The sequence below is a fragment of the Macaca nemestrina genome (genome assembly GCF_043159975.1).
Source record: "Macaca nemestrina isolate mMacNem1 chromosome 2 unlocalized genomic scaffold, mMacNem.hap1 SUPER_2_unloc_1, whole genome shotgun sequence".
Lineage (NCBI taxonomy): Eukaryota > Metazoa > Chordata > Mammalia > Primates > Cercopithecidae > Macaca > Macaca nemestrina.
The window spans coordinates 63223-88940 of NW_027257552.1; the positions used below are offsets into that span (position 1 = coordinate 63223).

At 51.3% G+C, this 25718-nt stretch overlaps 2 protein-coding genes across 2 annotated transcripts in view; both read left to right on the forward strand.

The window, feature by feature from the left end:
* The window catches only part of LOC139361017 (uncharacterized), a 50511-nt gene extending 30687 nt beyond the window's left edge, over positions 1–19824 (forward strand). Inside the window, exons 3-5 of the mRNA XM_071089515.1 lie at positions 14775–14955; positions 16132–16282; positions 19702–19824. Of these exons, the coding sequence (XP_070945616.1) occupies positions 14775–14955; positions 16132–16165 (215 nt within the window). The 3' untranslated portion in view covers positions 16166–16282; positions 19702–19824. The remainder of the gene's footprint in view (positions 1–14774; positions 14956–16131; positions 16283–19701) is intronic.
* Positions 19399–25048, forward strand: LOC139361018 (SH3 domain and tetratricopeptide repeat-containing protein 1-like). The gene is made up of 5 exons (XM_071089516.1): positions 19399–19473; positions 19702–19824; positions 20556–20712; positions 21676–21872; positions 24664–25048. Exons 1-4 carry the CDS (start codon positions 19399–19401, stop codon positions 21777–21779), a joined length of 459 nt encoding a protein of 152 aa, XP_070945617.1. The 3' UTR covers positions 21780–21872; positions 24664–25048.
* Positions 25049–25718: the final 670 nt, after the last annotated feature.

Here is a 25718-nt window from a genome sequence, read left to right on the forward strand (position 1 = left end):
AAGGCCTCTGTTAGTTCTGACTTGGAGACACCTGGCTTCAGTTCATCTTCCTTAGGAGTGGACAAAGAATATGGGAATTTTGAAATTGTTAGTCAACATCTACAGGGTCGTTGCAGCCTGGTTTTAGGTAAAGGTCATCTTTAGTGAGCCCAGGGAGAAGCACTGGTTTAGCTGTCAGCTGAGAGGGGTAAGCGGTCCTATTAATTTTTCTCTGTGTTAGTGAAAGCATTGTTAAGGGTCACAGCATTAGTGGAGCTGGCTGGAAAGAGGAGGGGAACTCACTGTTACAGGTTATATTGAATGTCTTTTCAGTCACTAAATGCTTTTTATGATATGTTTTTCAGGATTTCAGTGTTGTATGATTTCTCTGTATTAAGCACAGGAAATTTAACATCAGCAAAAAAGAATGCTCTTTATTTTTTCTTCTTTGAGGTGGAGTTTCGCTCTTGTCCCTCAGGCTGGAGTGCAGTGGCGTGATCTCAGCTCACTGCAACCTCGGCCTCCTGAGTTCAAGCAATTTTCCTGCCTCAGCCTCCCGAGTAGCTGGGATTACAGGTGCTCGCCAGCATGCCCCGGCTAATTTTTGTATTTTTAGTACAGACGGGGCTTCACCATATTGGCCAGGCTGTTCTTGAACTTCTGACCTCAGGTGATCCTCCTGCCTCGGCTTCCCAAATTGTTGGGATTACAGGCATGAGCCACCACGCCTGGCCTTGAATGTTCTTTCTATGGGAATCTACAAAAGCCAGCTTTTGAGCCTAGTAGCAGAAAACCTCTTCTTCATTGTTTAGCTGTGCTGTGAGCTTGGAGGGCTTCAAGCCCAGCTGAAAAAGCTGTAGTATTTTATGTCAGTGGCTGTCTTGGAGAACTTAATGAGCACTGGGCTGGAGTGATACTGTCAGAGTTCCTGAGCTGTTTGAGGCTCTCAAAGCCTAGATACTGGGGTTGCCCAAATACATCAGCTGGACTCACTATTTCTCTTGGGAGTCGGGGGGTGGAAAATGCTGTGGTCTTAACTCTGCTCTTAATTTTACAGTGCTGTTATTAATGGTAAGAATGATTTCATACGTTTGTATTTTGCTTCGTAATTCACAGAGAATTTAAAAATCCATTATCTGATTTTATTCCCTCAGCAGTTCTGTGAAAAAGGCAGAGCAGTTTTCCTATCTTCTGTTTTCCCGTGATTCTCTTGTGGCTCACAGAAGCTAAGAGCCTTCACCAAGGTCATAGGGTGAATGAGTTGCAGAGCTGGGAGTAGAGGCTCAGGCTTCTAGTGACCCTGTTTCTTCCTCGATAGCTCGCTCTGGTGGCGCTATGCTCAGGTAACTGCGCATGCTCAGTTTGATCTTTTGTAAATCCCTGCCCCATTTTGGGGGAGGTTCTTGGGAGGCTTCTATTCATTTTGGAGCATTTAAGTATCTTGTCCTCTCTCCCTCCTCCCAGATGCATGGGCATTTCTGCAGGCCCCCAGGCTGGCCCTTGTGCGTGGGAGTGTCTCCTGCCTCCACGTTGCTTGCATGCCCCCTTCTGAAGGTGCTCTTCCCCGCATGGAGCCCCCTCGTGCCTGCCTCCACACTGCAGGCTGTTCGGTAAATGTTACTGACTCAGCATCGTTGTTTTCTAGAAATGGGACGGGGTATGGAGGCCAAGTTCTTTTCTGTTTGAAGGCTGCGATGGTATCGTCTTGCCTTCCCCGTGTGTGCTCCTTGAGGGTGTCGCTGTGCTGCCGTCATCTGTGTTCCCTAGGGTGCCTCCCTTGGAGTCCCGGCCGTAGCAGACATGCAGTCAGTGCTCATGGCCTAAATAAGAGGAAGGCCAACGGAGCCATTAAATCTGGAAAATGACAAGTGAGGGAAAGGAATTATTATTGAAGGCATGTGAAAAAGAAATCTTTTTAGAAAAGTTGACCTGTTTCTTAGCTGGAGCTGAATTTCAGCTCAGAAAAGCAGCTGTGTGCCCAGAGGGCTTTGGGATTTCAGTTTGGACAGATGAATTTAATTTGTTGTTATATTATCCTTTTGTGGCTTTATTAGACCTTTCTCCCAAATGGAATCGATTTTTCTATAAAAGTCTCACTTCCTTTTTGAGAAGTGTAACACTAATTGTATGGGATGGTCTCCCAAAAGATTACCTGCCAGGAACCAAACACACTGCCTCAGACTCACGGCCCCTGGTTTCTGCCTGTGCAGCTGCAAGGGAGAGACGCACGCTCGAACTGAAATCAAGACGCATGTCTGCATCTTCTCTTTCTTTACTGCTGTTTCGTCTCTGAGCTGGCCTGCCTTCAACGTCTAGGAGCTTGGTGGGTGTAGACACATTACGGTATGGAGGGAGGGATATGGTGTTGCAACATCCAGGAGACTCACTGAAGTCTCTGTTCTCTTCCTGCTCACTGCTCTGACTTTGTACAAGTCGCATTTGTAGGGCTGTGCACAGTGGTTTACACCTGTAATCCCAGCACTTTGGGAGGCCGACCTGGGAGGATCTCTTGAGCCCAGAGTTCGGAACCAGTCTGGGCAACATGGTGAAACCCCATCCCTACAAAAAATTAAAATTAAAAAATTAGCCAGGTGTGGTGGCTCATGCCTGTAATCCCAGCTACTGGAGAGGCTGAGGTGCGAGAATCACTTGAGTCCGGGAAGTTGAGGCTGCAGTGAAACATCATCACGCCACTGCACTCGTCTGGTCAGAGCAAGACCCTGTCTCAAAAAAAAAAAAGAAAAACAAACAAACAGAAACCCATTTGTAATAGTGGCAGTAGTTAACTTTTGAAAGTTTGGAGAAAAGTTCCTAAATAACCTGTGACCATGGACAACTTACTTAGCCTTTCTGTGACTCAGTTTCCTCATCTATGAAAAATGAGAGAATATGGTACTGATCTTACCGGATTTCAATGAGAACTAAACGAGATCAAACTCAGAGCCTGGCACCTCGTGAGTGCACACTCAATGTTATTATTTCAACATTTTAGAGGAAAAAGAATGCTAATGGGTCATTATGGCTAAACATAGTCTATCACTGGCGTTACTCATGGTATTGGAAGGAACTTGAATTCCATATAGATAGTGTGATGGAGAAAGTATTTTGGGCATTGGCAGCATTTATTCAAAGAACAAAGGACGTGTCTGTCCTGTGTGGAGAGCTGTTTCCGCTTGTTTCTTTAAATGCTATGGGAAAAGCAGTCGGCCCTGTGCTCTCTGCCGGACAGCTTCAGTCTCCATGTATTGATTTGGCCAATTGTCGCTCGCTGTCATCATGGCAGCAGCAGTTGAAGGGACAGCTTGTCTTGATTTGCATTTTTGTGTGTTTGTGCCATTTATAGACAATTAAGACATGGAAGCCTGTTTATGGCAAGCTGGCAAATTCAGCAAAACATGGAAAAACCTGTTAGCACAGCTTGCACGTGTGCAGGCACAGAGCAGCCAAATAAACACACACGTTTTCCTGTACTTTAAAAACCCTCTGAAAAAAAAAAAAAGACATTAAACCATTGCCCAGATGGCTTATAGAGCTAGAGCTTTCTCCTTGAAGTACATGAGTATGTTATGCCCAGACCATTTATTCCCCGAAGAAGACCACCAGAGTCCAGAGTCAAAGCTAAGCAGCAAGGATCTTTATTACAGGTTCGAACCTGGAACTCTCCCTCGCTCGTGAAACGAGACGGGCAGGAGAGTTCCCCCACTCAGCTCCGAACAATGTTATATAGTCTAAGAAAAGTGGGCATAGAGTTATTATACAAATCAGATATATGATTGGCTAGTGTTTGAACAAGGCGATTTGGCTAACTATGATTGGTTCCTGCCATTTCTGATATTTTGGTTCAAACTTTGAGGCGGGAGAGCAGGTTTATGGCAGCAAGAGTTTATCTTACTTAAACACGTCTTGTGACCTTGCCTCAGAACTTACAAAATCTCTGGTATGTGCAAAACAAAATCTCTGGTACGTGCAGAAAACCAGGTACTCACAGAACTTACGAAATCTCTGGTATGTGCAAAGATTAGAGAGCAGAACAAGGGTGTAGTGGGTGGGGGGCGGGTACACATCTATCTTTGTGTCCTTTCAAGTATGGCTGTCAGACATCTGAAACCCAAAGCCATCTTAAAACATCACCATCATTTTGATGCTACCCCTACCCACCGTTTTTTTCCATTTGTAAGGTACAAGGATCCAGGAAGGAAAGTATCAGCTTACAAAGGCTTTTGTTACAATTAATCGTTCACATTCTTTCTTTTGGTATCTTATTCTCTGTTTACATTTTATTTTTATTTTTACTGTTTTTGAGACAGAGTCTTGCTCTGTCACCCAGGCTGGAGTGCAGTGGCGCGACCTCGGCTCACTCCAACCTCTGCCTCCCAGGTTCAAGTGATTCTTGTGCCTCAGCTTCCTGAGTAACTGGGATTACAGGTGTGTGCCACCACCTCCAGCTAATTTTTATGTTTTTAGTAGAGACAGAGTTTTGCCGTATTGGTCAGGCTGATCTTGAACTCCTGAACTCAGATGATCTGCCTGCGTCAGTCTCCCAAAGAGCTGAGATTACAGGTGTGAGCCACCGTGCCAGGCCGCTGTTTCCATTTTGTAACGCTGGCATCACCCCAGTGTAGGGTGGCTAGGGGTATTCTTCTTTCCTGTTTCCTGGTGTATTTTCCTCTACAGCATTGATCACTCTTTAACATACTTTTTGGTTGTCTGTCTCTACCTACAAAAATATATATGTTCCTTGTTATATCACCAGTGCCTGGCACGTAGTCAGTCAATATTTGTTGAATGAATGAATGAATGAATGAATGGGCTAAAAGAACCTTCTTCTTCTTTCTTCTGTCACTTCACACCAAATGCTTTTGGAAAATGCTATGTGAACAGGGATCATAAGCAGGAGAGGTTACACACATTGCTGTGGGATAGCCCATCATCCTCAGATACTTGTCTGGAAGGAGGTGGAGTACTTGAGTAGAAATGATACAAGATAACTTCTTCAGGGAATCAGCCAAGTGTCACAGCTTTTCACATAGGCGTGTGATATTTGCGTATGTGTGTATGAAGAGCTGTCGTGGCCTAGAATCACGGGCCTTTAGATCCCTTGTTCAGATAGAAAAGTAAAGGCCGAGGCCCAGGAATGCTGCAGGACACCGAGGTAGAGTCCCTGTCTGCCCTTCTCAGTGCCCAGTCACTTCTCACTGCACTCCCCTCTTTACTGCTAAAGCCACTTTCCCTGACTCTGAATGTGTAACCACGAGGGAGAAAAATGTACTCCAGGCTCACAGTTTGTGGAGAAAAAGCCCAGCAACTGAAAATCATGTTAACGAAGTTTGTACCTAGAAAAAGTGGCCATTTCTATAGTGTCTTTTAATTTCCCTGTTTCTCATACATTTTATAAACAAGACAGTAGAAGGAGATTTGGGAACAGCAACTTTAGAACAAGGGGGAAAAAAATCAAACCTAGAACATTCCAGTTTCTGTTTTCTTCTCAGTTTAGGGCTGAGGCACTTTAGCTTCCTGTCTAAGGGACCACTCAAATCTGATTAGAAGCCATTGTGGGCTGGTAATTATCCGTAATTTTAGGAAGACAGATGCAGCACCAACTCTGTTCTCTAATAGCAGGCTTATTAATTTTATATTTGCATGGCAGGAGAAGCAGATGGCAAGGTGGGATAAGCGTCCAGATGCTTGGTCGTTGATAGCTTTTTACTTCTACGTATCACATGGGGATTCCCGGGAGGCCTGCTGAGAACTGATGATTATCTGTCCCTTAACCAGCTGGGTTCTTTTTCATCCTGAGCTCAGAAAGATTGCTCCTACTGCAGCCAGGGAAGACAGGTGGTTGACTGGTTAGAAATCATGGCAGGTTATTTTCTCCACCTGCAGTTCCCAGTTGGCAAGCAGAGCTATCAAAAAGTTGTCTTCTTTATTGTATTTCAAATCTGGGTGTTTAAAAAATTGTGTAAGCAAATTAAGCATTTATTTAATGGTAGTTGTGTGTGTTCTTGATGCGAATGAGAGGTGCGTTCCCTTGTAAAATCCCTGGGACACTGTAGGAGGACGTGAGCCTTAGAACTGAAGTTGGTTTTCTAGATAATCATGTAGACCTGATGCTGAGCACCAGACAAAGATGTTGATTGAAGCGATTTAAAAAAATTTTCTGAATTCAGATTTTACACCAATATTTAGAAAATCAGCAAAGGAACTTGGAGGAATGTTCTCAGGCATCCAGTTCAGCCCCCTACCCACATTGTCATAAAATCCGAGTGTGTGTACAGGGAGGCGCATTCCTTTCTGTTCTCATCACAGATCCTTCCCTGGCTCTGCACCTGCCTGTCATGTATGTCCGTGTGAAGAGACCACCAAACAGGCTTTGTGTGAGCAATAAAGCTTTTTAATCACCTGGGTGCAGGCGGGCTGAGTCCTAAAGAGAGTCAGTGGAGGGAGATAAGGGTGGGGCCGTTTTATAGGATTTGGGTAGGTAAAGGAAAATTACAGTCAAAGGGGGGTTGTTCTCTGGTGGGCAGGAGTGGGGGTCACAAGGTGCTCAGTGTGGGAGCTTTTTGAGCCAGGATGAGCCAGGAAAAGGAATTTCACAAGATAATATCATCACTTAAGGCAAGAACCGGCCATTTTCACTTCTTTTGTGGTGGAATGTCATCAGTTAAGGCGGGACAGGGCATTTGCACTTCTTTTGTGATTCTTCAGTTACTTCAGGCCTTCTGGGCATATATGTGCAAGTCACAGGGGATGCGATGGCTTGGCTTGGGCTCAGAAGCCTGACATTGCCCTCTTCCCTACCTTCCCTACCTTTTCCCTCCTGTGCGGTTCTCTCACAAAGTGAATGGCCTCAGCCACAGCTTCTCTGCAGCTGCATCAGACTGTGGCGACAGGAGTGATGGCTGCTGCAGGGCCTGCTGTCCCCACGGAGCCCAGTCTTGCTTGCCGCTACAACCTGGTCACCATTTTGCCCCGAAAGTATGTAATTCTACAGGATGTGAGCCCACATGCTGGGGATGGAGGTGTGTTTATCACGGTGCTCTGCATATTTTAATCTTGGGTGGAAAGTATGGAAAAGTATGTGATACCTGTGGTTTGATGTCAGAAGGACGTTGTGAACTTGATGTGGACTGAGGATGTTAAGGTGCAACAGGCACCCTGGCTTCACTAAATGAGACTTCCCCATCTCCCTGCCAGGCACGCACAGGTGTATGGCCACGCCTTATGTGTTATCCTTATCTAGAGTGTGTCTTGTTGTCATGCTTAAAATTATATGATGATATTCTGCCTCATAGAGTAGGTCCCAAACCGCATTCAACACAGAAATGTACTCTTGCTATTATACATAGAAAGTGCTTTCATATACCAAGTGGGAGAGCAGTCCTAAAATCTGGGCTGGAATCGCAGAAGGAAGGCATTGGAAAGCAACAGATTCCCTAATCCGAAGCTGATTTTTGATGAACCTAGAAACAGGACCAAGAGAAGTGAATTTGCCTAAGGCCCTGACAGTGTCTCATGGTAGCATCTGAACCTAGCAGTTTCTTGACCTATTTCTTTAAATGATTAGTCATGCTTCCTCTGATTCCTATATAAACATTCATTTATATAATGTTCATTCTTCATTCATTCTTTTATATTCATTTATATAATGTTCCTCATTCATTCTTTTGTTTCAGTGAATTATTGCAGTGCTACCACGAAACAGTATTTGAGTCAAAATGTGGCAGTGTTGATCCCTTTCCAAGGATTTTAGTTGCACAGTTTTTCAAAGTTGTGCTAGCAGTTTCTTGTTGGTTGCAAGGTGTCCTTTCAGAAGCCAATTGTGTGGTGTATTTATGTTGATTGTTGGAGGTAGTTTGGTTAGAACCTACTTCGAGTGGCTGGCGTGGGCCTGGGGGACAGTGACAGCTGCCTGCTTCATGGGCAGAGATGAAGTAATTGCTTCCTGGGAAGTACCATCCTCCTGGCCACACTCTCCAGCCCATTTTGTTTGTGTTGGTTTCCTTGGCATCTGCACATTTCTGGCTTCATGTGAGTCTCATTTATTTTAGCGTATGACTTCAGGCTGTGGAGAAGAATGGCCATTTTAGCACAGAGATGCACACAAAGGAACAACTGGCTAAATGTGAGTGAAGACATTCTTAGGGGAGGTTTCATTTCTTTTATTCTGTAACAGGCAGTCTGGGAAGCAGTCTGGACACGTGGCCTGCGCTGTCACAGTTCCTCCTCGCAGGATCGCAGATGTTTGGAGATTGTAGTGATAACTGTTATCATTGAGAATGTCATTCTCGCAGGCTCTAATAAGTCAGGATTTATTCAGTGTTAATTTGTTAAAGACAACTGTATTTCTAGCCAAATCCATGTTAGACATTTCTCCTGGCATTGTTGCTGGGGGTATTCCCGTGGCTTAGTCTTAGGGAAGCACACGCCTTTGAATACTGCTGAAGCTGTGAGTACCCAAAGCGCACCGGAGTACTTTTGCCATATGGGGTGTTAGTCACTGATACACATCTCAGTCAGACCTGATGGATTCTTGACCCCTTCCTTTTTTAATTTTTTAATTTTTAATTTTAATTTTTGTTTTTTAAGAGCACAACCCCTTAGGTGGCCACCATGAATCTCTGGTGTTTTCAGTTGGCTGCAGCCTATTTGCCATCTCTGGTTCAAACATATTCAAAGCCTGATGATGCTTCCCTCTGTTGTTCTTCTGCTGTGTGACCCCCGCACCCACAGGGTTCAAGACTGTCAGAGCTGGGAGCCACCTTCACAACTACCAGGGTTTCCGGAACCTCCTTCTTCTAGCCCTGGGGATGGAAGAGATGTCATCAGAGGTGAAGGCTTATTAGGTTTCCATGCCATTGATAACGAATGAGGAGGTTTTCTTTTATATAAGGGGAGCTTCTTATAACGTGCTTTAGTAGGGTAAAGAAGCTTTTGAGGTTTGCTCTCTCTGGAAAGATAATTTGTGATCCTGCCCTTGCTTTCAACAAAAATATAATTTGCATACCAGTGCATTTTGTATTACTGAGCACTGGCTGACAAATGGTTCTTAACTCGTCATTCACTCAGCCACTGTTTCTTGAATGGCATATGTGTGCCAGCTGTAGTAGGAACTTGCTAGGCTCTAGGACTAACCCTTATGAAACGGGGGTCCTGGGGGAAACAAATGCATATAAATATAAACGTTTGAGGGGATATCAGAGGGGGTGCCTATAGGTGCAAAACTTCGTTCATTCTTTGCCCCATCTAGGAGGTTTTGTGTCTTAGCAGCATGTTCCATAGCAACACATCCCTCTATCAAAATGTTCATCATATTATTTTGAAATTCTCTGCTTAGGTATGTGTTTTTCCGACTAAGTTTAGAACTGGTTAAGGACAGGCTATGGGGTATGTATTATATATATCTACACACACACATATATTTATATATATACACATTACCATTGTAAATTTACAATATATATATACACATATATATTTCTCCCTTTCTGTATATACACACACACCACACACATATATGTACACACACACATATATATGAAATTCTACTGCCAAGCACAGAAAGTCAAAACTAGTCAAGGGTTCTTTTAGTGTTCATGAAAAAATAGATGTGCTTAGTTGAGAGCGTCCTTCAGTTGCCAGGGGAAAGACAGGATGGATTCACAAAGGGAGATAGTGTTTTGTTTTGGTTTTGGTTTTTGTTTTTTCTTTGTTTAACTCTTGAATTCAAAATAATCTAGACTTATGGAAAAGTTGCAAAAATAGTACAGAGAATTCCCATATACTCTTCCCTCAGATTCCCCAAACATTTTACCCCATTTGTACTTTCTCTTTCTCTCTCTGTGGATATAATTTTTTTTTTTTTTCTGAAATGTTTGAGAGTGGAAGGTAGAATGCAGGGCAGGGTGAAAGGTGGAAGGAGAGAGGTAGGTTGGGAGGCTTTTTTTTTTTTTTTAAACCTTCTGAGATGGAGTTTCGCTCTTGTCACCCAGGCTGGAGTGCAATGGCACGATCTCGGCTCACTGTAACCTCTGCCTTCTGTGTTCAAGTGATTCTCCTGCTTCAGCCTCCCGAATAGCTGGGATTACAGGCACCCACCACCATGCTTGGCTAATTTTTTGTATTTTTAGTAGAGGGGTTTCACCATGTTGGCCAGGCTGGTCTTGAAGTCCTGACCTCTGATGATCCACCTGCCTTGGTCTACCAAAGTACTGGGATTACAAGCATGAGCCACTGTGCCTGGCGATTGGGAGGCTTTTGCAGTAACCCAGAGCGCTCTGATGAGGGCTGGACCTGGTTGGAAATGATGAGAAAGGTGAGAAGTGGTTAGGTCTGGCATGTAGTTTGAAAGGAGAGTTTAAATGGGTTAGATGACAAGAGAGAGACGTGGCTCTGAAGGCATAGTAGCCCTTGCCCTGCTGGGCCGGATGAGACAGGCAGCCTAGGGCTACTACCGTACCCTGCGGGTGGCTCAGGACCTGGGCCAGCGGAGGAACCAGGCAGTGGTGCTGGCCAACTTCGGGACCCTATGTCTGCACGCGGGTGCCAGCAGGCTGGCCCAGCACCACCTCCTGGAGGCCGTGCGGCTGTTCTCGAGGCTGCCCTGCAGGGAGTATGGCCGGGACTTCACCCACGTGCTCCTGCAGCTGGGCCACCTCTGCACCCACCAGGGTCCGGCCCAGCAGGGCAAGGGCTACTATGAGTGGGCCCTTCTGGTCGCTGTGGAGATGGGCCTTGTGGAGAGTGAGTGCCCCGTTCCTCCTGTGCGCCTTCCGGGGCCACTCGCGTCAGGGCACACCTGGGGTTTGTGATTCAGAAACAAGTGGTGGTTTTTCTACCATCGAAAGTGCTGAGTCATGGCCAGCAGCAGATGTTTGCAAGCGCCCTGGAGACAGGCGGTTCCCACGCAGGGCCAGGCCCTCTGCCCTACTGGGGCAGCCAGCTCTTCCCACTTTGCCCAGGGACCATGCTGCCTTGAGCACGGAAAGTCCTGCATGCTGGGAATCCCTAGCCATAACCCTGGGATCAAGACAGGCTCTGCTGAGCTGGGACTTGGGGCCCCTCCATGAGCCAGGCCCTGAACGCCGGTTCTTGTGCCCGTGTTATCTGCTTGGTGTGTTGGCAGCCTGCGCACCTGTCATCCCACTTCACAGAGGACATGGGGCGGGTGATTGCCCAAAGCCGCAGAGCAGTTCATGCAAAAGCAGCTCGTTGTGCAGTGTGTGCCAGGCCCCACCCATAAATGGGGCTTGTGGGGTCCTCGGGTGGCAGGGACTGAGCGTGAGAATGTGAGCTTTAGGCCAGAGAAGCCACAAAAGGGTGAGTGGCGTGATGGCGGGGCAGCACTTGGCCCCGGGTTAGGGAAGACTCTTAGTCTGGGACCAGAGGGTTGAGAGGATTTAGTCAAGTAATAGGTGGTGGGGGAGGGGCTGGTGGTGTAGCCTGTGTGAAGGACCAGGGATAAGCTAGTGGGGGTGAGTGGTGGTGAGTGAGTGGGGGTGAGTGAGCGGGGATGAGTGAGTGGGGGTGAGTGAGTGGAGGTGTGATGGGGGTGAGAGAGTGGGAGTGTGAGCGGGAATGAGTGGGGTGTGAGCAGGGGTGAGCGAGTGGGGGTGAGTGAGCGGGGATGAAGGGGGTGTGAGCGGCGGTGAGTGAGTGGGGGTGATTGAGTGGGGGTGAGTGAGTGGGGGTGAGTGAGTGGGGGTGAGCGAACGGGAGTGTGAGCGGGGATGAGTGAGTGGTGGTGAGTGAGCGGAGGTGTGATGGGGGTGAGTGAGCAGGGATGAGTGAGTGGGGGTGAGTGAGCAGAGGTGTGATGGGAGTGAGTGAGCAGGAGTGTGAGCTGGGATGAGTGGGGTGCGGTGGTGAGTGGGGATGAGTGAGCGGGAGTGTGAGTGGAGATGAGTGAGTGGGGGTGAGTGAGTGGAGGTGTGATGGGGGTGAGTGAGCAGGAGTGTGAGCGGGGATGAGTGGGGATGAGTGAGCGGGAGTGTGAGTGGAGATGAGTGAGTGGGGGTGAGTGAGCGGAGGTGTGATGGGGGTGAGTGAGCGGGAGTGTGAGTGGAGATGAGTGGGGGTGAGTGAGCGGAGGTGTGATGGGGTGAGTGAGCGGGAGTGTGAGTGGAGATGAGTGAGTGGGGGTGAGTGAGCGGAGGTGTGATTGGGGTGAGTGAGCAGAAGTGTGAGCGGGGATAAGTGGGGTGTGAGCGGGGGTGAGTGAGCAGGGCTTATGCAGGGAGGTGCAGAGTTAGGAGTGCGTGGGTTGGGTGCTGGATGGTGAGAAGCTCTTCTGGAGAGCTAAGCAGGGCCTGGGGCCTCAGGCTGTGGCTTGGCCTTTTCCCCAAGAGCACTGGGGAGCCATGGAGTGCTATCCAATAGTCACTGCAGACTGAGCAGTGAATGGACAGTAGGTGGGCAGGGCTGTCCGAAATCTAGGCCGCAGAGGATAGATGAGGAAGTTGAGTCCAGGGAAATGGCCGAGACAAGGGATACTGTTGTGGGTCCCCTCTGCCTTGCAGCGCTTTGTCATGGCATAGTGAGAGCACTCAGAGCTGCCTCCTGTGGCCTGGACCAGAGCCCCAGGGGCTGTGGCCAAATCTGCCCATTTCCCAGCACAGGCCTGGCACCCACTCCTGGCCCTAGGAGGGATGAGATTTTGGGAAGGACCGTGTGAAGGGGCCCCGGTCCCACACATCTGCCCAAGGAGGGTTGGGAGGTTCAGACCCAGGCTTCTTCCCCAGGGGCATTCTTTGACTGGAAGGAGACCCTCCAGGAATCCAGCGCCCCAACCCCCACTGCAGCCTCCCGTGGCTCCTGGCACAATAGCCTGTGGCACCTCCTCCTACGAGGCCCTCCCCAGGGTGCTGGGGGATTCAGACTTGGAAATGCAGGCCAGGGAACGGGGATCATGCTTCCCTATCTCCCCACCCTGCGCTGAACGGTCGAGGAGACCGAGGGCGGGGCTGATACCCCACATGCTTACTTGGGGTCATTTTTGAGTCATTTTTGGTAGTTTGTGTCATTTTAGGAGTTTGGCTAGTTGTGTCTAGATGGTCTGATTTGTTGGTGTAGAGTTGTTCGTAGTGTTTTCATGGAATCCTTTTATTTCTGTCAGGTTGGCAATAATGTTTCCTCTTTCATTTCTCATTTTAGAAACTTGGGTTTTTAATTTTTTATTTATTTCTTTTTATCAGAGATGGGGTCTCATCATGTTCCCCCAGGCTGGTCTTGAATGCTGGCCTCAGTGATCCTTCCACCTCGGCCTCACAAAGCGCTGGGATGACAGGCGTGAGCCATGGTGCTCAGTCTCTGATTTCAGTCATTTGTGTCCCTCTTTCTTTTCTTGGTCAGTCTGGTGAAAGATTTGTCAATTTTGTTATTATTTTCAAAAAACCCACTTTTGGTTCTGTTGATTATCTCTTTTGTTTTTCCATTCTCTGTATTTTTACTTCCCATTTCCACTCTCATGTTTATTATTTTCTTCCTTTTATTTGCTTTGGGTTTAGTTCATTCTTTTTCTAGTTTCTCAAGGTGGAAGGTTAGGTTTTTGATTTGAGAGTTTTCTTCTTTCTTTGAATGTAGACATTTACAGTTATAAATTTCCCTTTCAGCACTGCCTTAGCTGCATCTTGGAATTTTTGATACACTGTGCTATTTTTTTTTTTTTAAAGACAGAGTTTTGCTCTATTGCCCAGGGTGGGGTGCAGTGGTGCAATCTTGGCTCACTGCAACTTCTACCCAGGTTCAAGCCATTCTCATGCCTCAGCCTCCCGAGTAGCTGGGATTACAGACGTGCACCACCCTACCCGGCTAATTTTTATATTTTATTTTTTTATAGAGACGGGATTTCACCATGTTTCCCAGGCTGTTCTCAAACTCCTGGACTCAAGCGATCCTCCCGCCTCGGCCTCCCACAGTGCTGGGATGACAGGCGTGAGCCACCGCGCTGGCCCGGGCTGTGCATTTGTTTGCATTCTTCTCAAATTAGTTTTCAGTTTCCCTGATGGTCTCTTTGACTCACTGGTTGTTTAGGAGTGTGTAATTTCCACATATTTTTGAATTTCTCACATTTCCTTCACTGTTGATTTCCAGTTTCATGCCAGTACAGCTGAAGAACACCTCTGCTTTGGTCTCAGACCTTCTCCATTCACTGAGGCTCATTTTGTGGCCTGGCACATGGTCTGTCATGGGGAATGTCCCATGGGTGCTCGAGAGGACTGTGTATTCAGCTGTTGTTGGGTGGTGTGTGTAACAGATGTCCATTCGGCGTACCTGGTTTCTTGTGTTAATCTCCGGAATGTTTCTGGCACTAGAAAATCAGAAGCTTTCCACCGCCAGGGCCCAGCTTTGAACCCCGTTCCCCCAACATGATGCCGTATGTGGCAGACATGACGCTTGGCTTTGCTCTCTCAGGGTTCCATCTGCGACAGGGGCTACTTGTGCCCCTGGCCTCATCAGCTCAGGCTGAAGGCGGCCGTGGTCCTGGCCAGAGAGGCTTTGTGAAGCAGAAATAGATGGCCTGGTGCAGGGGCCGAGCCTGGCCAGGACCTCGGCCCTGGGAGTTGTAAAGAAGGCCGGCCTCTACCATGAGCATCTGCACCAAGGTGTGCCCATGTGACTGTGTGTTCGGAATCTGTCCTGAAATGGGTGCATGGCCTGTCTGTGCTCAGTCTCCCCACCTATGGGGCCCAGGCTCACAGAGGTGTGAAAGAGGCAAGCATGGCGCAGGGGCCTCCGAGCCCAGCCAGCCTCGCTTCGATGCTGGGAGACTAACATCTTCCATTTTGTCTTCTGCCCAGGCCAGCTGTGGGCCGTCCAGCGGCTGTGCTACTTCTACGGCACCGTCATGCCCAGCGAGGCCCAGTGTGTCATCTACCATGAGCTCCAGCTCTCCCTGGCCCGCAAGGTGGCCGACAAGGTGCTGGAGGGGCAGCTCCTGGAGACCATCAGTCAGCTCTACCTGTCCCTGGGTACCGAGCGGTAAGGGCTGGCTTTGCGGTGGTGGAGGTGGGGACGGGCAGGGCAGGGAGGGGGGCACAAGAAAGCTGGCCCAGGACCCTAGCAGCCCCTCTCCTTTTGATCATTTGGTTCCTTGGCATCAGATGCTTTGAGCTGGTGGGCCTGGGGTCGTTCCAGGGCTGCTGCTGGCCCGTGAGTCCCAGCTTGAGCCTCCCTTGTTGGGTCAAAGGTCATCTCCACCCCAGCAGAGGCAGTACGTGCACTCTGGGCTGTTCTTCCTACTATGGTGGCTTTTGTCATCTGACCTCTGCCTGCCCTGAATCTTCACTCCTGGCCTTCATCTGTCCCCTTAAATGTGACCACAGCAGCCACCTGTGGCTTCTCTCCCACAGAAGACAGAGCCAGTTGTGTCACCTGCTTCCCTGGGGCAGGGTTTCAAGGTCTCACATCCCATATGTGGCCTACTCGGCTTCCCCCAAGCATCCTGACCTGGTGGGGTAACCATGGCCCTGGCCACCCCACCCACAGGGCCCAGTGACATTGCTGCAGTCACACCCCCTCGAGTGTCGGACTTACTGAGAGAGCAGGGAAGGAGCCAGATTCCATGGGGACCTGGGAGACTGGCTCCAGTCTTGGCCTCAGGTTCACAGAAGGAAAATGGGCCAGTGTGCTAGAGCCATGCTTCTCAAAGTGTAGTCCCTGGACCAGCAGAGCAGCATCTATGTCACCTAGGAGCCTGTGGCAAGTGGGAGTTCTAGGGCCTGCCCCAGGCCTGTGGAGCCGGAAGCTCTGTGGGCAGGGCCAGCAAGCTATAGGGACAGGCCTCCGGGTGACTGTGATACCTGCACACCTTGAGAACCATCGGCCCAGATAGCCTCTGAACACTAACGGCTCCTGGTGCGTGTGGAGAAGACACAGGCCATGTCTGGGAGGCAGGGGAGATGGACTAGCACACTCCTCCTGCTACAGGGCAGCATGATGCTCAATTCCCTCAGAAGGATGTCCTTCATCTTTTCCATGCTGTGTGTGTTCACCCTGGCCCTCCTAGCAGCTTGGGAAGGGCAGAACACTGCACACACAAGAGGGCCGTTCCCAGTCCGCACATTCCAGATTCATCTGTCACCAGACCCACAGGAGGAGGCAGACTGGTTCCAGGAGGATGAAAGCCCTTGTTCTGACACCTGTGTCTGATTCCAGGGCCTACAAATCCACTCTGGACTACACTAAATGAAGTCTGGGGATTTTCATTGATCTTCAGAAGAAAGAGAAGGAGGCGCGTGCCTGGCTGCAAGCAGGGAAGATCTATTACAGCCTGCAGCAGAGCGAGCTGGTGGACCTGTACATCCAGGTGAGTGGCAAGGGATGCAGGAGGACCCCTGTGCTGTTCACTCTCTGTCCATCCACCCATCCATTCATCCTTCCATCATCTATTTACCTGTTCATCCATCCATCCATCCATCTGTCCATCCATCCATCCATCCATCCATCCATCCATCCATCATTCATCCATCCTTTTCTCATCCATCTATTCACCCGTCTATCCATCCATTCACCTGTCCATCCACCCATCCATTCATCCTTCCATCATCTATCTGTTTACCTGCTCATCCTTCCATCCATCCATCCATCATCCATCCATTCTTCCATCATCTTCCCATATACCTGTGGGTCCTTCCATCTATCCATCTATCATCCATCCATCCATCCTTCCATCATCCATCCATTCACCTATTTGTCTTTCCACGCATCCATCCATCAATCCATCATCCATCCCTCCGTCCATCCATCCATCCCTCCGTCCATCCATCCATCTATCATCCATCCATCCTTTTATCATCCATCCATTCACCTGTCCATCCATCCATTCACCTGTTCGTCCATCCATCCATCCTTCCATCTATCTTTCCATCATCCATCCAACTGTTCATCCTTCTATCCATCCATCCATCCATCATGCTTCTGTTCACCTCTTCGTCCATCCATTCACCTGTTCGTCCATCCTTCCATCCATCCTTCCATCCGTCTTTCCATTATCCATCCAACCATCTTCCATCCATCCATGATGCTTTCATTCAGCTGTCCATCCATCCATCCATTCATTCATCATCCATCCTTTTATCATCCATCCATCCATTCACCTGTTCATCCATCTCTCCGTCCATTCTTCCATCATTCCATCATCCATTCACCTGTTCATTCTTCCATCTATCCATCATCCATCCATCCTTCCATCATTCATCCACTCGCCTGCTCATCCTTCCATCCATCCATCCATCCTTCTATCATACATCCATTCACCTGTTCATCCTTCCATTCACCTGTTCATCCTTCCATTCATCCATCTATCGTCCATCCATCCATCCATCCATTCGTCCATCCATCATTCATCCATTCTTTTATCATCCATTCATTCAGCCACCATCCATCCACCTGTTCGTCCATTCATCCATCCATCCTTCCATCATCCATCCATTCACCTGTTCATCCTTCCATCCATCCATCATTCATCCATCCATCCATCCATTTATCCATTCATCCATATATCCATCCATCCATCTATCATCCATCTATCCTTCCATCATCCATCCACTCACCTCCTGTTCATCCTTCCATCCATCCATTTATCCATTCATCCATCCATCCATCCTTCCATCATCCACCCATCTTTCCATCATCTATCCTTCCATCATCCATCTATTCATCTGTTCATCCTTCCATCTATCCATCATCCATCCATCCATCCATTTATCCATCCATCCATCATCCATCCAGCCATCATCCATCCATCTGTCCATTCATCCATCCATCCTTTTATCATCCATCCTTTTATCATCCATCCATTTATCATCCATCCATTCACCTGTCTATCCATCCATTCACCTGTTCATCCATCCATCCGTCCATTCATCCTTCCATCAACCATCCATTCACCTGTTCATCCTTCCATCCTTCCATCCATCCACCTGTTCATCCTTCCATCCATCTACCATTCATCCATCCACCATTCATCCATCCATCATTCATCCATTCATCCATTTATCCATTCATCCATTTATCCATTCATCCATTTATCCATTCATCCATATATCCATCTGTCATCCATCCATCCTTCCATCAACCATCCACTCACCTCTTGTTCATCCATCCATCCATCATTCATCCATCTATCCATTTATCCATTCATCCATCCATCCTTCCATCATCCATCCATTCATCTGTTCATCCATCATCCATCCATCCATCCATCCATCCATCCATCCATCATCCATCCATCTGTCCATTCATCCATCCATCTGTCCATCCATCTGTCCATTCATCCATCCATCATTCACCCATCCTTTTATCCATCCATTCACCCGTCTATCCATCCATTCACCTGTTGTTCCATCCATCTGTCCGTTCATCCTTCCATCATCCATCCATTCACCTGTTTATCCTTCCATCCATCCATCATCCATCCACATATCCTTTTATCCATTCATCCATCCATCCATCATCCATCCATGCTTCCATCATCCATCCATGCTTCCATCATCCATCCATCCACCTGTTCATCCTTCCATCCATCCATCATCCATTCATCCATCCATCCATCCTTCCATCATCCATCCTTTCTCCCATCCATCCATTCACTGTTCGTCCATCCATCCATCATTCATCCATCCACCCACCAATCTACCTATTAATCCATCCCTCCATTCATCTATCTGTCAGTTTGTTTATCCATACATTCATCTATCCACCATCTATCCATCCATATGCACATACATCATCTACCCTCCACCCATCCATACATTATCTACCCACCCATACATACATACAGACATACACACATCATTCCATCCATCCATCCATCCATCCATCCATCCATCCATCCATCCACCCATCCACCCATCCATCCACCCACCCGTCCGTCCGTCCATCCATCCATCCCAGCATTAATCTATCTACACACTCATCCATCCATCCATGTGTCTACATCTCCTCATCCATTCATCCATCCATCCACTCATTCCTAAGCCACTGCTGAGCACCTGTTGTGTGCCTTTTTCCTCCCTCCAACTGGTTCCCTCATATCCTCCCCCAGTGGCCAGCATCTTCTCCCTGAGGGCAGAGGCGCGGCCCCTCACAGTGCCCAGCACCTGCTCAAATACAGCACATGCTCAAATAATGTGACCACTCAGTTAACACACAGAAGAACTTGCTCCAAGCACCAGGTGGCACATTTCCTTACAAAATGAATCTATCATAGTGGCTGTTTTCAGAGGCTTTCCCAAACACAGTGTGATCTGGAACAAATTGTGAAGCCCACAAGCCTGGTGAAGCTTTCATTACTGAGCACCTGCTGTATACCTCCTTGAGCTGAGGAGAGGGATCAAGAGCTCATGGCCAAGAGGGGACCAGGCCCACCCACAAACACTGTTGATGTGGCAGGGATGTGGCAACGCAGAAAGGAGCCAGGGGATGGGCTCCCAGCAATCTGGGGGCCACGGAGACTGGTTTGAGTGCAGGGGGAGTGGGCTACGGCTAGCCCTGGTGGTAGGATTCACAGGTGTCGGGCTCCTGGGCTGCAGCTGCTCAGTCATCTCCTGGCACTCAGGTGCATCAGTTCATTGTCCTCATGCCAGTGGTGGGGGCAGCCCTAATGCACAGGGTCTGAAAAATGCTCAGGTGTACCTGTAGTGTGTGAGAGGAAGGAGGCTGGAAAAGGTGGGCGTGGCTACCTCACCAGGTGTGGGTCTTGAGGGAACTTCTGTCTCCTTTCAGGTGGCACAGAATGTGTTCCTGTACACAGGCGACCCCAACCTGGGGCTGGAGCTGTTTGAGGCAGCTGGAGACATCTTCGTCAGTGGGGCCTGGGAGCGGGAGAAAGCTGTGTCCTTCTACCGGGTGAGCTGGCCTGTGGGCTGATGTGGGTGAGCTGGCCTGTGGGCTGATGTGGGTGGGCCTCAGGGGGGCACCTGGAGGGCTGAGGCACAGGTGTGGCAGGACAGAGGCCTCCCACCTGGAGGCAGGGCCACCCATGCACATGCTAGTTTCCAAGTGGTCTCACCGGGCATGATATTGACCGTGCCCCTGCCTGGGAAAAACGCTCGGGGCCTGGATGTGACAATTGGCTCTACCCTTGTACCTGATGATCTCAAGCAACCATGAGCGGAAAGTTCTGTCCCCATCTTTCAGATGAGGAAACTGAGGCTCAGAGAGGCACAGGGACATGTCAGAGGACACACAGCATGTCAGTGGGAGGCCCAGGTCTGCATGCACCCCGAAGTGGGATGGCTTCTCCCTTCCTCTGAGCTCACGGTGTGGCTCAGCCCTGGGCACAGATAAATGTGGTGTTTTTAGAGCAGAGAGGAGTGCTGGCTCCCCTGAGTCAGACCCCCGGTGGCCAGGTGGGAGAGACGGGTCTGAGGCTGCCGGGTGTAGCTGGATGGGCCTCAGGTGATTCTTCAGCCCCCAACTTGGGTGTCTGAACTGTGTGTTATCCCAGAGCACAGAGCTGTGTGGAGGTGCAGGGGTAGCTGGGGTGTGGGAAGCTCCAAGCACATGTTTGAGCTCTGAGGAGGGCGCTGGGCAAGGTGGGTGCTACGGGAAACCTGAGCCACCTGCCTGTGTGGTAGGACCGGGTCCTGGCCCTGGCAATGACTACGGGCAACCGCAAGGCGGCGCTGCAGCTACAGCTGTGCAACAAGCTGGTGGCACTGCTGGCCACACTGGAAAATCCCCAGGAGTGCTTGGAGTTTGCCTACGTGGCCCTAGCACTCAGCATCACTCTGGGTAAGTCCCCTGAGCCCCCACCCTGCCAGGACCCACACTTTGCCAGAGCCCAGCCTCCAGGTCTGCAGGGCAGGAGCTGAAACAGCTGCTGGATTTTCCTGGTCTCCTGTCCAGGCAGGCAGATCTACCCAACTGGCTTCCCCGTCCGGCTGTGGGGCACTGCCCGAGGTCTCTCACGCAGTGCAGAGCTCCCTGCCTGACTGAGCTCTGTTTCCTCTGCCTGTTCCCGCTGCTGACCACAAGGGCCGCCCAGTGTGCCCTCTGCCTTCCAGACATGCCAGGCATCTCGTTGGTCCCTGTATGTGCCAGGCCGAGTGGCATATTCCCTTTCTCTTGTACCCTTCCCACCCTCATCAACCACACAGCTCTCTGGCTGATAAAATCCCAGTTCCCCTTCCAACAGTCTGCCCCTTAAGGCCGGGCATCCCCTGGTGCTGTGCCAGGGTCATCTGTCCCCCTCCAGAGACAGGGAACCCTAGGCAGGCCACATGCCCCAGCGCCTTGTGCCCTGTGGCCCAGTACACAGTAGGTGTGCAGCTGACTCCCCAAAGTAGGGGGCTCTGATTGTGACACACCCAGGAGGAGTCGGATGTTATGTCTGTGGGTTGCCTGGAGCTGGGGTGCCTGGGAGCACCTGGACTGCATGGCTTTTGGGCTCCCCTGGTTAAAACCAGTGAGCATAGGCAGGTGGCTATGTGTAGGCACAGAGCTGGGCCATCCAAGTCCGACTTTGCCAAAGCCTCACAGTAGACAGGGGCAGGCCTTATTAATTCTGCTTTGCAGATGGGAAAGTGAGTCTGGGAACCCAGAAGGGACTGGCCAGAGCTGCCCAGGTGACCGCAGGTGCCTGGAGGCAAGCCAGGTGTGCTGCCTGGGGTCTGCATACCTGCTCCTGAGGGGCCTGTGCCCTCCCTGCCCCAGGGAGCCACGTCCTCACACCTGCCCCTTTGGCCTGCACCCCAGGGGACCAGCTGAACGAGCGCATGGCCTACCACCGGCTGGCCGCCCTGCACCATCAGCTGGGTCATGGCAAGCTGGCAAAGCACTTCTACCTCAAGGTCCTGTAGCTCTGCAACTCGCCGCTAGAGTTCGACGAGGAGACCCTCTACTACGTGAAGGTGTACCTGGTGCTCGGTGACATCATCTTCTACGACCTGAAGGTGGGTGGGGAGGGGCAGGGCTTGGGGTGTTCCTGGCCCCCTTGGAGTGGGATCTCCACCCAGACCCCAGAGGCCCGGGTTCCAGCCTTCCTTAGGAATAGCCCAGTGGCCTCCCTGGAGCTCTGCACGTGGCTGGAGGAGCCGGCAAGGTCAGCAGATACAACCCAGCTCCCAAGCTGGCCAGGCCCCACCCTCAAGAACTCAGTCTCAGCCCGGGAGGCTGACACATGAGTGGGCAATGGTGTCCTCTGGGTAAAGAAGGAGGATTGTAGTCGGGGGGCCCTCCTGGAGGAGATGACACCAAAGCTGATTCTTGACAGTCAAGTGTCAAGTTGCATTTAACAAAGAAAACGGGGTCGGGAGAAGGACATTTCGGAGGACGGCATCATCCTCACATTGAATCAACGTTGCAAGATCCAACCCAAATCCTGGCGCCTCGTCTAGGAAGCCTGCCCAGGGTGCCAGCCTGCACTGAGCAACTCCCTCCTGGAGCCCCGAGACACCTTGAATCTTCACATCACCCAGGAAGGGTGGGGTGGGACCAGTGTCTTACCATTGGGTTCACAGACAGGGAAACCCCAGCTCGGGGCAGGTGCGGTGGGGCCTGAGCCAGCCAGGCTGAGGCCTTGCTGGGTCGGGTCTGTCTCGAGGGGAGGTGCTGTGCTCCCTCTGCCCCCAGCCCTGCAGGGGTGGAGAGCTGGGACTGTCAGACTCAGACCTGGGGTGTCTCCACCCCTCTGCCCAGCAGGCACCGCCCCTCCTCAGCATCGCACCGGCACCACGTCAGTGCTCCTTATGGGCGGAGGGGCCAGGGCACTCCAGTCCTGGGGCCGAGATCTTGGGGGCCTTAGAACAACATGAGGAGCTGGGGCAGCCCTAAGACCCCGCCCCGTATCCCCCACCGCAGGCCTGGGGCTGCCCGGGAGGCCCCCGCCCAGTGCTGGCGACACTTGGTGGTCAGAAGTGGTCCCTGTGGCCTCCCAAGTCCCAGCCAGACAGGGAGGTGCCAAGTGTCAGACCCAGAGGGACGCTGCTCACCGCTCAGGGGCTCGCCTGGGACCCAGGGGGACGGGCCTCCCAGAAGAGGCCTTTATCTCTTTTGGTCAAGCCTGCCACCCACTCCGCTTGCCCAGGAGGAAGGAAAGGGCCAAGTAGTACCTGAGAGGCCAAAGTCCACGGTTGGGGTTGAGGGGCAGAGGCCTCCTTCACCTCCTTCCCATGCACAGCCCTCTGGGCCTCATCGTGACTATGCTGTCAGCGCAGGCCAGCTTCCCACAGGGAGGCCCACTTGGAATTCCCCAAGGGCGGCTGTCTTTCCAAGACTACACCCTCCTCCTTGTATAGTAGGCTCTGGACCCAGGGCCCAGAGGAGTAGGAGAAAAAGCCGGGCTGCATGGGGCCTGGAAGGCTGGCAGAGAGGCAGGGGTAAATGGGCATCTTTGCCAATTGCCTCTAAAAAGGGGTCCCCTTTAGTCTACACGTGAGAGCGAGCCCTGGAATAGGGAGGATTAGGTGTGTCCTGGCTCAGCCTGCCACTCACTAGCTGCTGCACACACTACAGGCACATGGAAATGCACACGCAAATGCACACGGGCACAGGCACACGCACACAGACACGCACACACACACAGGCATGCACACAGGCACACACACGGACACGCACACACAGGCACACAAACACGCACAGACACACAGGCACCCACATATGCACAGACACATGCACAGGCACACGCAGAGACATACGCATTGGCTGGCTCCTTCCTGTTTAGTTGGGATGCCCCCACCCCTTCAGGAAGCCTTTGCCTTCCACCCCTGGCTGAGTCTGGGGCCTCCTGGGCCCCCCACAGGCTCCTGGGCTTCCCTCTGCCACAGCCCGGGCCACCCTGTGTGGTCAGTGTTCACTCCCAGGTCCCTCAGACTGGGAGCAAGGACGTTAGGCTCAGCCACGCACCCAGCACAGAGCCCAGTGTTCGGCTGGGCCGAGGGGCATTGGATGAGCAGTGGCCGTGACTCGGGGCCTTCTCACGCCCCTGCGCCGTGTGTGGGGCGGGGCAGTGGGGGAATGGACTGCTGCATCTTGGACTTTGTCCTTGGCCCTGGGAGTCATCTTGAGATGGTAGAGGGACAGGCTAGGCGTGGGTCTTAGAGAGGTCCCTTGGGTGACCCCATGTGGAGGAGGCGCCTGGGGAGAAGCCGGGTGGGGGATGGGAGGGTCAAGGAGGAGGTCTGGGAGACGGCATCCCAACCCAGGGATGGTGAGTTTGAGCCAAAGATGCATTGAAAATGGGAGTGGATGTCTGGGGAGTCACACTCCGTCAATATTTCAGGGAACATTGCCAGATAGAACACCTGTGAGATGGTTTTGTACCTGGCCTGTCCCGTGGAGGGCCTGGAAATGGTCAGCATGGACAGGGGCCAGAGGGGAGCCTGGGTCACTCAACGCTGTGCCCCTGCTGTGGCTTGGAGCCACGGGCCCTGCATGGAACTCTCAGAGCAGGCAGGATCTGCCCTGACCTCAGCCCATGGGGAAAGCAGCCACTGCCTGCAGAGAGGGTGGCACTGGGGCAGGACACTTGGGGTGAGTGGGGCGTAGGGGCAGTCAGGAAGGCTTCCGGGGTGTCAGTGTCGTCCCCACCTCCTGCAGCTGAGACCACAGCAGTGTCACAGGCTTCGGGGTTCATGGGGTGAGCCAGCATTGGCTGGACATGTGGAATGACCTGGAGACAGGAACGGCCTCTGGGAAGACGGGCTCCGAGTCCCCCTCTTGCTGAGCATGACCTGTCCCCTTCAGGACCTGTTTGATGCAGCCGGGTACTACCAGCTGGCACTGGCAGCCGCCGTGGACCTGGGCAACAAGAAGGCACAGCTGAAGATCTACACGCGGCCGGCCGCCATCTCCCACAACTTCCTCCTGGACCGTGAGAAGTCGCTCTTCTTCTACCAGAAGGCCAGGACCTTTGCCACAGAGCTCAACGTCCGCAGGGTCAACCTGCCTCCTCTGCCACTCTGCGGGTGGGCCCCCTGGTTGGCCCCCAGCCACCCTCGCTGAGGACAGCATCCGAGGGAGTGGGTTTTGTGCAAGGAGGATAGTCTCCTCCCTCTCCTGGTGTCTCCCGTGGCTCATTTTCTGGGAAATGGAGGCATGAAAGCAGGGTTCAAATAGCAATAAATGGTTTTTTTTTTGCAATAACATACCGAAGTCCCCAGGGCATCCTTCCCTGTGTGCTTCCTGGGCTGTGTCTGGGGGCCATCTCCTTCCCTGGTGGCAGCCCTCTGATCTTGGGGATGAGAACAACTGTGAGTCCAACAGACCTGGGCCAGGTCATCATGAGCCTCGGTTTCCTCGGCGGCCAGGGGGGAGATGGTGGTGGAACTCTGGGCAGCTCCTTGCTCTCCCTGCTCAGAGTTCTTGCTGTAGGTCTCGTGCCACCCTTGCCTTTAACCTTCAGGCCACTGTGCCTGGATGTGGGGGCTGCTAGTGTCCCTGTTCGCCATTGAAGAAATAGAGGCACAGAGAGGTTAGGTGTCTGGCCCACCGTCACACAGCAGGTAGGGGCGGAGACACAGAGCCCAGTACACTGACCACCACACCACCCTGCCAGCCTGCAGCCAGGAAGATGTCCCCCATTAGGACCCAAGGTCAGCTCCTGGACCTCTCTTGTGGTGTCAGGAGAGCCACAGGCCAGTGAGGATGGCCCCAGGGATCCCTCACTCAGTGTCCTCTGCTCCCAGACTCGGTTGGGCCAGGCCTGGCCAGTCCCACCTCTGGCCACTGGTCAGCCCTGCGGGAAGTGAGATGCGGGGATCTTCGCCTGTGTAGATGCTGGTACCCAGTATTGAAAGCCT